The 12,796-nt window shown below is 31.2% G+C and overlaps 1 protein-coding gene and 1 long non-coding RNA gene across 6 annotated transcripts; both read left to right on the top strand.

Annotated features, from left to right (window-relative positions):
* Positions 1-5,586: 5,586 nt before the first annotated feature.
* UREF (urease accessory protein F) lies at positions 5,587-7,619 on the top strand. Of its 4 annotated transcripts, none has more exons than XM_079021087.1 (3): positions 5,587-5,767; positions 5,974-6,076; positions 6,673-7,619. In XM_079021087.1, exon 3 carries the CDS (start codon positions 6,694-6,696, stop codon positions 7,423-7,425), a length of 732 nt encoding a protein of 243 aa, XP_078877213.1. In that variant the 5' UTR covers positions 5,587-5,767; positions 5,974-6,076; positions 6,673-6,693; the 3' UTR covers positions 7,426-7,619. The 4 variants fall into 4 exon arrangements, with proteins under 4 accessions (XP_078877213.1, XP_078877211.1, XP_078877212.1 ...); XM_079021085.1 differs by having other exon boundaries at positions 5,974-6,080; XM_079021086.1 differs by having other exon boundaries at positions 5,936-6,080.
* Positions 7,620-11,128: 3,509 nt separating this feature from the next.
* LOC145074754 (uncharacterized) lies at positions 11,129-12,516 on the top strand. Of its 2 annotated transcripts, none has more exons than XR_013692094.1 (3): positions 11,129-11,303; positions 11,661-11,729; positions 12,341-12,516. It is a non-coding gene; the product is annotated as an uncharacterized LOC145074754 (long non-coding RNA). The 2 variants fall into 2 exon arrangements; XR_013692093.1 differs by having other exon boundaries at positions 11,129-11,307.
* The last annotated feature ends 280 nt before the right edge of the window (positions 12,517-12,796 follow it).

The raw sequence follows: 12,796 nt of genomic DNA, 5'->3' as shown, positions 1-12,796 counted from the left end.
AAAAAAAAAACATGTTGATTATATCCAAATTTAGAGGCACCAATAATTTTAATTAATCATGGGTAGTGATACTATTGCTGACATAATAACCTCGTATAATGTGAATTCTAAATATTGTGTGAATGTGTGACCAAATTATGATCATTGGATTAAAAAAAATTAATGACTATGATTTTAGGGTGCATTGTATTAATGTAGGATAGCAATTATTATATAACTAGTTTATAACCCGTGGTTACGGTTATAAAATTAATCAAACATTTATAGTAAAAACTCAAAATTATTAATAAGTTATTTTAAATAAATTATTAATTTAAGAGATATATTTTATTAGTTATGTGAAATTATAATCATTGATTCAAATAAATATATAAAACTAATTTTTAATATATATTAGATATTTTTTATTTGTGAATTAATGAAAACAATAATTTAAATTTTAAAAATTAAAATTTAAAATAGAATCTCTATACTAATAAAAGAGTAGTCTTTTTGCCAAGTGTTATAATATTAGAACTCCTAATTAATATGATGCCACTTGTCATTCTATTAATTATCTATTTTAAATTCATTAAACCTCCTAATTAATGTGATGTTATTTGTCAATCTATTTATTTTTTATTTTTTATTTTAAATTTTATATTATTGTTTTCATTAGTTCACAAATAAAAAGAGTCTAATATGTATGATAAATTAATTTCACATATTTATTTGAATCAATAATTATAATTTTACATAACTAATAAAAAAATCTCTTAATTAATAATGTATTTAAAATTTTATATAAAATAATTGATTCATAATTTTGAATTTTTTACTATGAATATTTAATTAATTTTGTAACTGTGGTTTCCACGGGTTATAAACTAGTCACATTAATGAGGAGGTCTAATAAATTTAAAATGGAAAACTAATAGATTGACAAATGGCTACACATTAATTAAAATGTCTAATATGGTGACACATGACAAAATAGCTACTCTTTTATTAGTATAGAGATTACAATCAATTAATTCTAAGGTTATTAAAGAGTAATTATAACATTTTATTAAATGAGATAAAAGAGAAGTAAATATATTTTAGGAAAGTAAGTCAAATATATTAACAAAATCCATATTATTATTTTTAAAACCAAATCACAGAAAATCACGTATTGAAAAATGTGCAATATTTTTTTACACGATAATCACAAAAAACAAAATAGATTTCATTCTTTAAAAATTACTTAGTTTGATAACATATTTCTTTCGATAATAATTAGACGATTTCACTATTAGTTTTAAAAACTATTAACAAAATGTTTTTATACAATGTTTAGAAAGTATAAAATTAAAGAATTGGACGGTTTGATTCTTTAAAAATCAAGAATTTACTTGAAACTTATTTCATTCTTTAAGAATGCATTGACTAATAAATATTTGTGAACTCCTGTCATAAAACTAGTGCGATATGTGAAAAAAAATCATTCTTTAAGAACGATTCATTAATATTTTATAACATATTTTTTTAAAGTATATGTAATATTCTTTTTATATATATTCACCAAAACTATAGACCAACTCAAAATTCTTGAAGAATAGAAAAATATTATTTTTACAAATAAAAATATATTATAGTATGCAACATAATCTTGAAGAATATGCAATAAATTAATGTATTATTTATATGAATTCTGAAAGAATGAGTATTTGATTCGGCACTATATCTGAGTTTAAGTCACCAACTTTCTTGATACATATATTAAAGAATTCGATTTAAATTAGTTACCAAAATTATAGGAGTGAAATTAAATGAAATGAGTTACAATAATTATAAGATTATAACTGAAAATGCATTTATTGATTTATATGTTAATTAGTATCATACCTTTTTTAAATGATTGGTCAAAAATTGGTTATACAATCACACAATATATAGTGTTTATATATGAACCTAACTCTCTCTCTCTCTCTCTCTCTATATATATATATATATATATATATATATATATATATATATATATATATATATATATATATATATATAGTAGGTGTGAAACCCATGTATTACATATATAATTAAAAAAATATCAAAATTTAAGTATTTTTTAAAATTAAATTTTAAAATAGGGAAGGAAAAAACATATTTATTGCAATTTATAATCATATTTATTACATTTAATACTTTACTTATATAACTATATGTACTATGTGGTTTTTTAATTTTAAAAATTAAAAGAACCTAGAAATTGACATGTGGATATTATTTATTTAAAAAATACCACAAACTGACAAGTGTCAAAACTTATGAAAGATTAACATGTGACAAAATAAATCTTTATTTATTAGAGTAGATATATAGACACACACACACACATTTGTCGCCCCTTTAGGGCGTATTTGAAACTAGTTGATAGTTGGTAGTTGAAAATTTTTATTTGTTGTATGAGTGTTTCACAAAAGTAGTTGAAAACTTCTGAAATGTGTAAAATTAAATAAAATGACAATTGTATAAACATGATAAATATATAAATATATTTTTAAAGGTATTTATGAAAGTTGATTCTAAAAGCTCAATAGTTTTTTTCTTAAACGTTACATGAAATAACTTTTACATTTGGAACGTTTTATGTAAACTAAAAACTAAAAGTTAGTAATGAAGTTTTTTGTTTAATCGAACATTTTGTTAAGAACTAAAAATTAAAAGTTCTAAATTTTTTTTTTGTCAAACGCGCCCATAATGTACCGACTTTTCTAATTTACATACAATTTGGAATATATAATTTTTTTTAATTATTATTATTATTTTTTTAAAAAAATTAAAAGCATTTTTAGAATTTTTATTTTCATTTATAAATTATTATATAATATTAAAACCCTTCGTTGTTATGAACAATATCATTTACCAATTTCAGATTTTGAACACACTACTTCGTACATATTGATATTTTCCATCATTCTTTACCAATTAACGATTTCGAACACACTACTTTGTATATATTCACATTGTCGTCCTTCTATGTTTCCATCCTGCTTCTTGGTTAATCCAATATTCCCACCGTCATCGGTTTCATATGTTTTCAAATTATTTACACTCCTCTGTTTCTTCCTTTCTGACTCTATGGGCTTGACGTTTCCTAAGCCTTCTTGATCAAGAATTTAGAATTTCGATTTATGGGTTTGACGTTTCCGATGCATTCTCGATCAAGAACTTAGTATTTCATTTTTGTCGCCAACAATATTGCCGCCTCCAGCCGTCAACAAACATCTGTGCTCTTGTAATTGATTTTGATTTCTATTCCATTTTTTATTTTTATTTTGCCCTCTTTCTACCTTTTTGACTCTATAAGATTGACATTTCCAAAGCCTTCTCGATCAAGAATTTAGGATTTTGATTTCTGGGCTTGACGTTTCCGATGCCTTCTTGATCAAGAACTTAATATTTCGAGATGTGGGTGCAAAGGTCAATGACTCAATCAACAAAGACCGTGTACCATATTAGTTCAAGGTCAGTGGACAAATTTCACATTGGATTGGATGTGTATTTGCAGAAGCTAGGACAAAGAAGAAAGATGAGACAGAAATCAAAGGAACAAAATCCATGGAGGAAGATACATTCGCTTAACATAATGATTGCTAGGATCACATGCCAAGTCAAATAAGAAATATATAGATATTTCATTATTTCTTTATTGTTGGTGGTGTGCATCATTGAGGGCATTTAAGATCCATCAATAGATTTCAGCGGAATTGGACTCATCTCCTTAAGAGAACATGCTCTTTTCTGCAAAACCATTCTCTGTATGATTTCTAAAACATAAATGTAAAGTGTCATTTATAACATATATCATTGACAACTAATTACATCACAAGTAGTTAATAAAATGGTAAAATACTTAGGATCGTTTGATTTAGCTTCTAATTGGGTCCAAAAAACATAATTTAGCAATGTTTGATTTGAATTTTAGAGTCAAGGACTCAGTCCAAAATGTGGAGTCGGTCCATCAAAATTATTTTGATTGATTCGGTCCAAACTTCAGATTAGAATGATTGGGACAAAATGCATTTAGTTCCACTTTTGCCCTACTGATCGTAAAGACGCCTTACAGAAAGAAAGAAAGCGACCCCTGCTCCCTTACTACCGGTGACCACCCTATGCTTGGAATCCATCGTTTTCCTCTGACCTTGGAACCGGAGACCACCTTCTTCTGACTAGGTGCGCTTCAGAGTTTTATGCTCTCGATTTTTACAAATTATCGATTAACTTCGAGTTTTTGCTGTGATACTGAAATTTCTTGCTGTGATTTCCATTTGAAATTCTCCTCTGATTTCGTTGGTTGCTGTTGTTGTGCTCTTTGAATTAATTAACTTCGAATTTTTGCTGTGATATTGCAATTTGTTGCTGTGATTTCCATTAGAATTTTTCATCTGATTTTTTTGGTTGCTGTGTGCTCTTTGAATTGTTGCTTAATGATGGGCAGGATTTCAGAATCATCAATCCTCTTTTCTCATAGATAAGTTATTTTCAAGATTCAGTATTTAAGCACTTATATGAACCATTAAAAAGAAGTGATGTTTTCAAGACAAACTTATGTGAACTACAAAGATTTTGATCTCGGAATCAATGATATAAATGGTGATGACAGCAGTTTTGTGAAGGCAGGTTATTAGGGAACAAAGTACTTCGAGGGTCTTATGATTTGAGATTTTCATTATAATTCACAACGTATTTAGAAAATCCATTTTTGTATATCTTGAAATTTGATTATAATTTTATAGTTTATACATTCATTTCTGGTTGGATAAAATTTCAATCTCAATAATTTGTTCATTGACAAATATATTTTTTATATCTATAACTTTGCTTTGATCCATCGGTTCCTTGTATTCTCTTTTTATCAAATGACATTTATGATGTTTAATTTTAAATGATGTATGTTTAATTTATATTTAATGTAAGATTTCGTATTTTTATAATTATTTTAACCAACACAAGAGACGTCATAAGGGTAATATGGTCATTTTTTGTCATTCAACATAGTTAGTCAGAGAAATAATCAAACATCATAAACTCAATCAGATGTAGACTGAGTCAGAACTTCTAATCCAGTCAGCTTCTAACCTAGTCAGGTCTAACCCGGTTAACAACTATCAAACGACCCCTTATTTAAGCAATGAAGTTATAATGTTTTTTTTTTTTTTTTTTTTTTTTTTTTTCCAATTTATGTAAACTGTAGTAATTACATCACAAATAGTTAATAATATGATATTAGACCATGCAACTCTTGTCCTGGGAATGAAGATGACCAAAATGCCCTCAAAGCCTCAGCGTTCTCTTACAAAAATGTTGTAACCTTATCACGTAAAAGTTTCTAATTCTTTTGTCAATTCTAAACATGCAAAACTTCTCATATGAATATATATAGGAAGATTCATATGGGAAGGCTAAAATGGTTATTTATTCTTATTGTTACTTATAATATACAATTAAACAACCGAAACCAGGACCTAAATAAAAAATTGGCATTCATTCCATGTCAGCGAAATTAGCGACAGCTCTTTAATCGTTCCCTATTTAAATTGCGTAATCCGCCTTTGATTACAGGTCCTAGTTTTCATAAAAAACTAAAAAAAATTTCACAACCAAACAAAACACTAATAGTTTCCATTCACTCTTGTCCTCTTCCACCCGTCACGCCGCCTCTGCTCCCTGAACTTTTTAATCGGCTTTCCTTCTCGCCGGCATCCCGCCATCGTTCACTGCAGTCGCCAGTCGCCAGAGGATTCCGGTAAGGCCAATCCTTCTCCGTTCAAATAATTTCCAAGTCTTTATCTCTCTCCATCCTTTCTGTATGTTGTTTTGTTTTTTAACTGCTGTTTTGAGAATTTAAATATGATTACCTAGAAGTTAGACATTTTAAGGATATATGGATCTAATAACTCCTGTTTGATTGAAGGCGTAATTTGTTTGTCTGATTGATTCACATTGATGTAGCCGGGAATTAGGTTTTTTTTTTCCCGATTTTGGAATTATGATTGACTAATTTGGGCAAGAAGCGGAGAAAACCAACAAATGGCACGGAAAAAACACCAAACATGTTGGTAATTCCCCTTTAACTTTAGCTAGTCAATGAATTAAGCATAGATCAACCAATCTCTCTGAACCTCGGTTCATCAATCAGTTTCTCTTGGCTTAGATGGAATTTTCTTGATTGTTTTTTTTTTTTTTTTTTTTTTTTTTTTTTTTTAAATCAAATATGTATTTATGGGTTCATATATTTGTTTATGGTAACACATACTTTCATTTAAAGTCTATTCCAACATTGTACTTTTAATTTTACTCTCTTATTAAGATATTGTCGTTTAAAAATGTCCCAATTCTAGCATTGTACTTTATATATATATATATATATATATATATATATATATATATATATATATATATATATATATATATATATATATATATATATATATATATATATATATAATATTTCAAACCAACATATTTTACTTAAAAAAATCTACCCATTGGTGAAAATTTGCTTTGTATTTGGATCACTTCGCAATACTCCTATAGATTTTTCACCAAAGTAGGAACAAATGAAAGTATGATGCTGTAATAAACAAATTAATGAAAGTACATTGCTATATCTTGTATTTAACGCACTATTTTTCAACATCATTTATCCAGACTCTCGATTTATCTATCGTAATGAATGAAAATAAAGTAGAAGCAAATAATGGGACCACTCGCCCCCCATCAGATCCTCTTCTCCAATGGAGCAAATGGCAGTTACTCGATTCCATTCTCCCAACGGGCGGATTTGCCCATTCCTTTGGTCTCGAGGCCGGAATGCAATCGCGCATAGTCTCCCACCCCGAAGACCTCCAAACACACGTAATCCACGTCCTCGAGAACACCGCAAGTCTCCTCCTTCCTTTTGTCTACTCCGCCACAATATCGCCAGATGTCGACACGTGGCAACATCTCGACGCCATTTTAGACGCAACACTAACAAACGAAGTGAGCCGAAAGGCATCGGTTTCACAGGGTTCAGCATTGATGAGGGTATCGGCTTCGGTTTTCTCTGAGATTCCGGGTCTGAAGATGATGAGAAACGTGGGGTTAAGCGGTCGGAATGTGTGGTTCCACCATGCCCCGGTTTTTGGGTTGGTTTGTGGGTTGATTGGGTTGGATGGGGAAACGGCTCAGAGGGCGTATTTGTTTGTGACGATGAGAGATGTTATATCGGCGGCAACCAGGCTGAACCTGGTGGGGCCGCTTGGTGCCGCCGTGTTGCAACACCAGGTCGCGGTGGTTGCCGAGGAGGTTTTGAAGAAGTGGAAGAACCGGGAAGCGGATGAAGCGTGTCAAACGAGTCCATTGCTTGATACGGTGCAGGGGTGCCACAGCTACCTGTTTTCAAGGCTTTTCTGTTCATGACTTGCAAGACTACGACTGTGACTGAGTGGGACAAAAATTGTAAACATTTGTCTTTGTTTCATGGTCAGTTGTCCTACAAACCTAAGTAGATTAGAGTAAGCAGGGTTGAATCCACTTAGAGCAGAGTGGTTATCCTTTGTGGATCAAGTATTTTGTAAAAGAACAACAAAGAATAAAAGATTACTTGTTGAAAACCTCTCTGAGTTTGAGAATATAATGTAATACATTTTAACTATCATAAGAATATCAAGAACGCAAACAAAAGCATGAATGAGGAAAAATTACTTATGGGTATTTCTTATTTTTTAGATGACCGAATGATTATTCATAGTTAAACAACCATATTGCTACTATTGAACAATATCCTACGTCCAATATGAGAAATAAAACTAATAATACAAATTGGATTCAGTTTTGAAATGAGATTTGGCTACATGTGCTGTAATGACATATCTGTGAAGAGGATACAGGAAGAAGCATATGAGAGGATGTTTTTTTTTTTTTTATTTGGGACATCTGGAAGAAGACACATACAATTTTTACTTTAAAAAAAAAAGAAGGGTTTAATTAAAAGGGGTAGAGTGGTGAAAATGGGGTATGTCGACCACTCCCTCACATGGTATATTAAGATGTGTTGTATGTATTAAGTGAAAAAGAAACACTACTACTGTATAGCTGTTTGGATTAAGTGGTCTCTAGATTAAGTTCATTAAGTAAAAAAAAAGGCACCTGAGTCGTTACTATTTAGGTAGCTCTAATTACTCGTCTTAGTTGATCATCGAGTCAGATGTGATTGCATCAAGCTCTGATTGAGTTAGACCCAACTCTTTACCACCAGACTGGTATAAGATCAAAGGAGAGACTTCTAATTGTGGTATTAAACAACGGTTTGATCTGCTCTCTTAGCAGGATCAGTAAGAAACATATCAAACAACCCCTTAGTTCTTAGTTCTTACACTAATGAATTAGCTGTCTTAAAACAAAGTCATTATAATAATATGTACATGCACTTGAAAATTAAAAGCTTAATGTATAAGAATTCAAAAGCAAAACCAAATGTCATGATATGATATGATGATAACTGACTGTTTTCCTAGTTCTGAGCAGCTATTGATGTAATGCCTGGCCCTGAATTATGCACATATATATATATATATATATATATATATATATATATATATATATATATATATATATATATATATATATATATATATATATATATATATATATATATATATATGTAGGGTATTATTCCAGTCCAACTTTCTAAACTCCATATCTACAAATGGAAGGAATATTTGTCAGGGACATGACCACAAGTGTCTGATATCTATTATTACAAGAGGTACTGTGTAATCTGTGTTTGTGTGTATTCTTCTGCTGTGTCATGTGCCCATTTCAAAACTCTTGTTCAATTTTAGATAATAACTCATTCTATTATTGGAAACAAAGAAGCTATTATCTCTTGCCTACTAATGAAAATAGAAACAAACATATGACACGGGGCCCATTTGCAAGGAAACGTTTACGTCTGTTTGTGTGTCGACATTGGATGTGAGATTTCATCCTATGTGGCTTAGCCATTCGAGTCAGGCAACCACTATATATACATCTGTATTCTTTCCCATACCAACAATTATATTTATACGTGTCGTGATAAATTTCAAATGAATCATAATGCTGTTTCAAAACGGAACAGGTTACACGTAAATGCGCTTTCTAACGCCATGAATATTTTTCAATAATGATGGAAAGTTATTATACAATCAATATTGGTCTTTTTTTTTTTCTTTGAAACCATGATGGAAAATTATAATACACTCAAGAATATATTCCCATGAGATGTATGGGCCCAACCCACTAGATCTTGAGGGGCTGTACTTAGTACTTACTGCTCTTATCAATATCAGTTTGTAAAACAACGGGCTGGCCCAATAACTTCCTAAGTAATCTAAACTCTACTCATAAGGTTTTTACCAAGGATAATTACAAAAATTGACTGAATGTGTAATGCATGGTTGTCAGAGTCTCATTCTTGATCTTAAGATATTAAGATTCTATAAGCGAAAAATGATCCCTATTTTAATAGGATTGATCATGAAGAAGGATTGACATTGAAATCTTATCTTACCTCCCACCTCTTTACTCTTTATTCTATAGTCAAATTTTTAGTCTTCTAAACCCTAGGAAATTCGCCATTTTGCTTAGAAATTCCATATGCATGGCCTAGAAATATTCATTGAGCCTAAAAATATTCATTGATCCCGATCATAGTAGGATCAATTATGAAGAAGGGTTGACACTGAAATCTTATCATACCCCAATCTTATCCCACCTCTTTAGTCTTTATTCTATATTCAAGTTTTTAGTCTTCTAAACCCTAGGAAATTCATCATTTTGCTTAGAAATCCCATATGCATGGCCTAGAAATATTCATTGAGCCTAAAGGAATACATCAATTCAACTTGAAATCGAGCATTATAAATAACATGAAGACTCCTAGAGCATCGCGACTTCATACATTCATCTTGAATTAGATAGAGCATCATGAGACGTAGATGGTCATGAACCTATGTTTATTGTTTACGAATTTAAAGTTGATTTCGATTTCTTAATCAACATCAAACTACTATATCTACCAAACAAACAAGATATTAATTAGAGCAAATTAGGAGTCTTGTTCATTTTGGTAAGATCTTCCGATGCTAATTCCATCTTATGCTTACGATTTTGCAAAACGTAAAACGATCATAAGTAAGATGCTGGTCTTGACAACGTGTAACGCCCGGGTTTCAGGGCTAAGCATTTTTGTCAATGTAATAGTCTAGGTCAACTCTTGTAACTCTTTTTGAAGCAATAAAGATGAAATATTTGAGTATTATGTGAATTATATGTGTTTATTATTTAATTATAAATGTATAATTAATAAAGAATAAAAATGAGCGTCAAAATTAAAGTGTGAGATAATCCCGATATCTCTACATAAAGTTGTAGAATATGTCTCAAGGTTTCCGTGCATATAAGGAACGCCGAAATTCGAGTTATAACGAAGAAGTTATGACCCGTCGAAGTTTCACGACAGAACCGACACGATACCGGGAAGCGTGAATAGTGAATTTACGATAGAGCGAGATTTAGCCTTAGTGATCTAAACGAAAGTCGTAGAATATGTTAAACTAAGAACATCGATAAAAAGAACGCCCAAATCTGACTTCGTATGAAGAAGTTATGAGATTTTAAACAGACCAATCCTGTCCCGGCTTGTTAAAAATATAACTTTAAAAATAAATTCAAAATTAGCCGACAGAGTCTAAACGAAAGTTGTAGAGTACGTCTTCACCTACGCGTGGATATAAAGAACGTCAAAAACGGAGTTCGTATGAACGAGTTACAAATTATAATAGCATATTTACGTATTAAAATAAAGTATAAATCATGTATACGTACACATATATATACATATGTATATATCATTAGAAAGGTATCGACGATGCGGTCATTATAAGACTAATGTTGAGTTCTTTCGACATTAGTTTAGTACAAATATCATTAAATCCATTTATAATAGTATTATAGAGGGGTGTTTAGTTGTTTATATAACTAAAAGGTCATTAAGTAATTATGGAGGGTAGTTTTTGAAAATTCAATTAGTATAAATAAGAGCCTTGGGCTCTCATATTTCTTGCACCATTCTCTTGATTCAAAAGTCTTTCTCTCCTTATCCCCCGAGCATTTCGGTCCCTCGTGATTCGACTTCTCTTTCTGTAGCTTAGTATAGTAAGGTGAGCGCTGAAGCGCTGCACGAATCTTTCTTAGAAAGATTCAGCGACGAAGTTCTGCCCCTGCAGAGCCCGACTCCTAGCTAAAACCCCCTTGTAAGTAAGTTATGCTTACCTTATTTTAATATAGCTTATATTTAAAATTAGTATTGTTATTATGAACTTATAATAAATATTTGAGCTATTATTATAACTTATATAAGTGTCGTTATAATATATTTTTTTTAACTACTCGCGGTACGGGGAATCTGGTTTAAAGGGCCGCATAGGGTTGTTGGATTTCAGAAGTGCTATATGCCAAAATGGTCCTGCTCTCCGGTGTTTTATGTCTGGCCCCTGTTTGTACATAGTGGTTGGAAAATATTGTTTAACGCTTATATAATAATAATAATACTAAGACTAATAGTTGGTCACGGTAAATATTAGACTAAAATTTAGCGATAATAATGCTAGGTTTCGTCGAAGGAAAATAAAATCGTTAGAAGCAAGCGCTGCCCGATTTTGGAATCATCACCTTAACAAGTGAGTGCATAGTTACTTTCAACTTACACATAGATATGAAGTATTTTATATAAATTACGTGCTATGTGTGCATATTATCTGAATACTTGCTATCTATGCTAGATGAACGTTGTTATACATGTTTTCAATGATTTAAACTGTATATGTATTTTATATCTACGAAAATGTTGGGGTAAAACATGGGTAGATGCAATAGGTGATGTGTGATAAAATGATGAGAGGCCTCGATGTTGATGTTGTTGATTCTGTCATCTAGCGGAGTATGGATGACGACCACAGACTCTTCTAGACAGTCCAGTGGAACACTAGCAGACTCGCAACCTGTAGGTGTTTGTGAACGATATGTTCACTGGTGTACTCCATCCCCCACATGGTTGCCTTTAGGACATTTATTGCTGAGGAATCCCCTTAGCAGTAGTGTCCGTCCCGATGATGATCCTTAGGCTAGGTCCCTTATGATAGGTGTTTAGGGACGTAAAGTGAGGATAGCGGGAACGGGTAATCGGGTTATTGTTGATCGATGAAATTAATAAACTTATTTATTATGGGTTGAAAACCCTATGTGCTCACCAGGCTCCCAAGCCTGACCCACTCAGTTTTATGTATTACAGGTAGTGGCGCATGAGCATAGGTGTGATGTTTTGGACGAGGGATTACGGATATAGGCCTGTAGATATGAAATAATGTAGTAAGGCTTATATTGTACTGTTTATACTTTTGATCTGTACGAACATGACATCCCGAGTCTTTTAATGAAATACATTTCTATGGAAATGCTTTTGATAAATCTTTATCATATTTTTGTTTTGGGACAAATTCCGCAACGCTTTCATTTAAAATGTAACTCTGATTTTTAAACAAAGTATAAACAAACCGGTCTTTTCTGGCCGTGATTTTGGGGATGTCACACAACGTTGGCGTGACAATCTCATTGCGGATTGCAAACTTGTTTTTGACCATAAAACCTTCATGTTTTCACCAAAGAAACAATTATATATTTCACAATATATGACTTTTACCTTTTATTTTTTAGTTATTTATTTTTGTTGCAGGGATCATTCAAAGAA

This window comes from Lactuca serriola, chromosome 9, assembly GCF_051521515.1.
Source record: "Lactuca serriola cultivar US96UC23 chromosome 9, Lser_US96UC23_V15, whole genome shotgun sequence".
Lineage (NCBI taxonomy): Eukaryota > Viridiplantae > Streptophyta > Magnoliopsida > Asterales > Asteraceae > Lactuca > Lactuca serriola.
This window is presented reverse-complemented; position numbering and strand designations above follow the sequence as displayed.